Genomic DNA, 1,850 nt, shown 5'->3' with positions numbered 1-1,850 from the left:
AGACTGTATATTGTCACCCTGCTTATTTAACTTATATGCAGAGTACATCATGAGAAATGCAGGGCTGGAGGAAGTACAAGCTGGAATCAAGATTGCTGGGAGAAATATCAATAACCTCAGATATGCAGATGACACCACCCTTATGGCAGAAAGTGAAGAGGAACTAAAAAGCCTCTTGATGAAAGTGAAAGAAGAGAGTGAAAAAGTTGGCTTAAAGCTCAACATTCAGAAAACTAAAATCATGGCATCCGGTCTCATCACTTCATGGGAAATAGATGGGGAAACAGTGGAAATGGTGTCAGACTTTATTTTTTGGGCTCCCAAATCACTGCAGATGGTGACTGCAGCCATGAAATTAAAAGACGCTTACTCCTTGGAAAGAAAGTTATGACCAACCTAGATAGCATATTGAAAAGCAGAGACATTACTTTGCCAACAAAGGTTCGTATAGTCAAGGCTATGGTTTTTCCAGTGGTCATGTATGGATGTGAGAGTTGGACTGTGAAGAAAGCTGAGAGCTGAAGAATTGATGCTTTTGAACTGATGTGTTGGAGAAGACTCTTGAGAGTCCCTTGGACTGCAAGGAGATCCAACCAGTCCATTCTAAAGGAGATCGGTCCTGGGTGTTCTTTGGAAGGAATGATGCTAAAGCTGAAACTCCAGTACTTTGGCCACCTCATGTGAAGAGTTGACTCATTGGAAAAGACTCTCATGCTGGGAGGCATTGGAGGCAGGAGGAGAAGGGGACGATAGAGGATGAGATGGCTGGATGGCATCACCGACTTGATGGACACGAGTTTGGGTGAACTCCGGGAGTTGGTGATGGACAGGGAGGCCTGGCGTGCTGCAATTCATGGGGTCGCAAAGAGTCGGACACGACTGAGCGACTGAACTGAACTGAACTGAACCTAACCTAAGCTAACCGGAAGATGATTAGGTTAGGGTTAGGGTTAGGGTTTCCCGAAAAGACAAATGAAATACAGAGGAAAATGGGGAGGGGCCAGTGAAGGTGAGGAAAGAGATGAAGCTGCAGAGCTCATAGGTGGTTAGACCTGAGAGAAGCCCGTGTTTCTGAGAAGAGCTATAACCATCACCACTTAAATCTGCATTGTTTTTAAATTAATTATAGAGCTTTTTTACATGTATTGTCATGAGACGTATTACCAACATGGAATTCTCACTAGTCACGGGAGAGAGCTATGCCCTCTTCTACAAATGACACCGGTGGTGAGACTCAAGTAACAGCTTCCTGTCATGTTGGGAAGGCAGGAGGGGGGAGCCCCAGCAGAGAGCCAGGCCCCCGACTCCAGGCTTGAAAGGCAAGGTCACGATAGCTTTGACCCAACCATAGAAAATGTGGGCCATGACGTCAGCTAGACCTGTATCTGCATCTTGGTTCTTCCACATATTAACTGAGAGCCTTCTGTGCCTCAGTTTCCTCTTCTGTGAGGTAGGACTTGTGACAACACCTCCGCATACTTGTTCTCATCGCACACACAGTGAACAGCTAGTGTCTTTGCAGCCAGTAGCTCAGTCTACTGTAGCAACTGTGTTTTCTGGAGCTACTATAAAGTTGAATCACGTCCTCTGAGTGACTGAGCCAAGAGTGAGTCCATCTGTAAATCCATGTGCCAGGGTTTTGGGGTGTTCGCATGGGTTGTGGAGAAGGAGAGCTGTGAGAGGCCCAGTCCCTGCTCCAAGGAGCTCACAGTCCTGGCTGCCAGAGTGTCCAGAGACCATCCACCCCGCTCGTGTCCTGAGTTCAGCCAGCCATTCCCACTGGAAGCCCTCAGGCAATCAGCCCTCCAGTCACTGTTCAAAGCTACCAGCCTAGGGCAGCCCTCGGCCTT

General features: G+C 47.5%; 1 protein-coding gene across 1 annotated transcript in view; it reads left to right on the top strand.

Moving 5' to 3' along the window:
- Positions 1 to 1,850, top strand: part of PNLIPRP1 (pancreatic lipase-related protein 1) — an 18,037-nt gene that overhangs the window by 16,038 nt on the left and 149 nt on the right. Inside the window, 1 exon segment of the mRNA XM_010859286.1 lies at positions 422 to 441. Coding sequence (XP_010857588.1) covers positions 422 to 441 — 20 coding nt within the window.

Source organism: Bison bison, unplaced genomic scaffold (genome assembly GCF_000754665.1).
Source record: "Bison bison bison isolate TAMUID 2011002044 unplaced genomic scaffold, Bison_UMD1.0 scf7180017864456, whole genome shotgun sequence".
Lineage (NCBI taxonomy): Eukaryota > Metazoa > Chordata > Mammalia > Artiodactyla > Bovidae > Bison > Bison bison.
The sequence above is the reverse complement of the archived record's forward strand: the minus strand, read 5'-3'. Positions and strand labels throughout refer to the sequence as shown.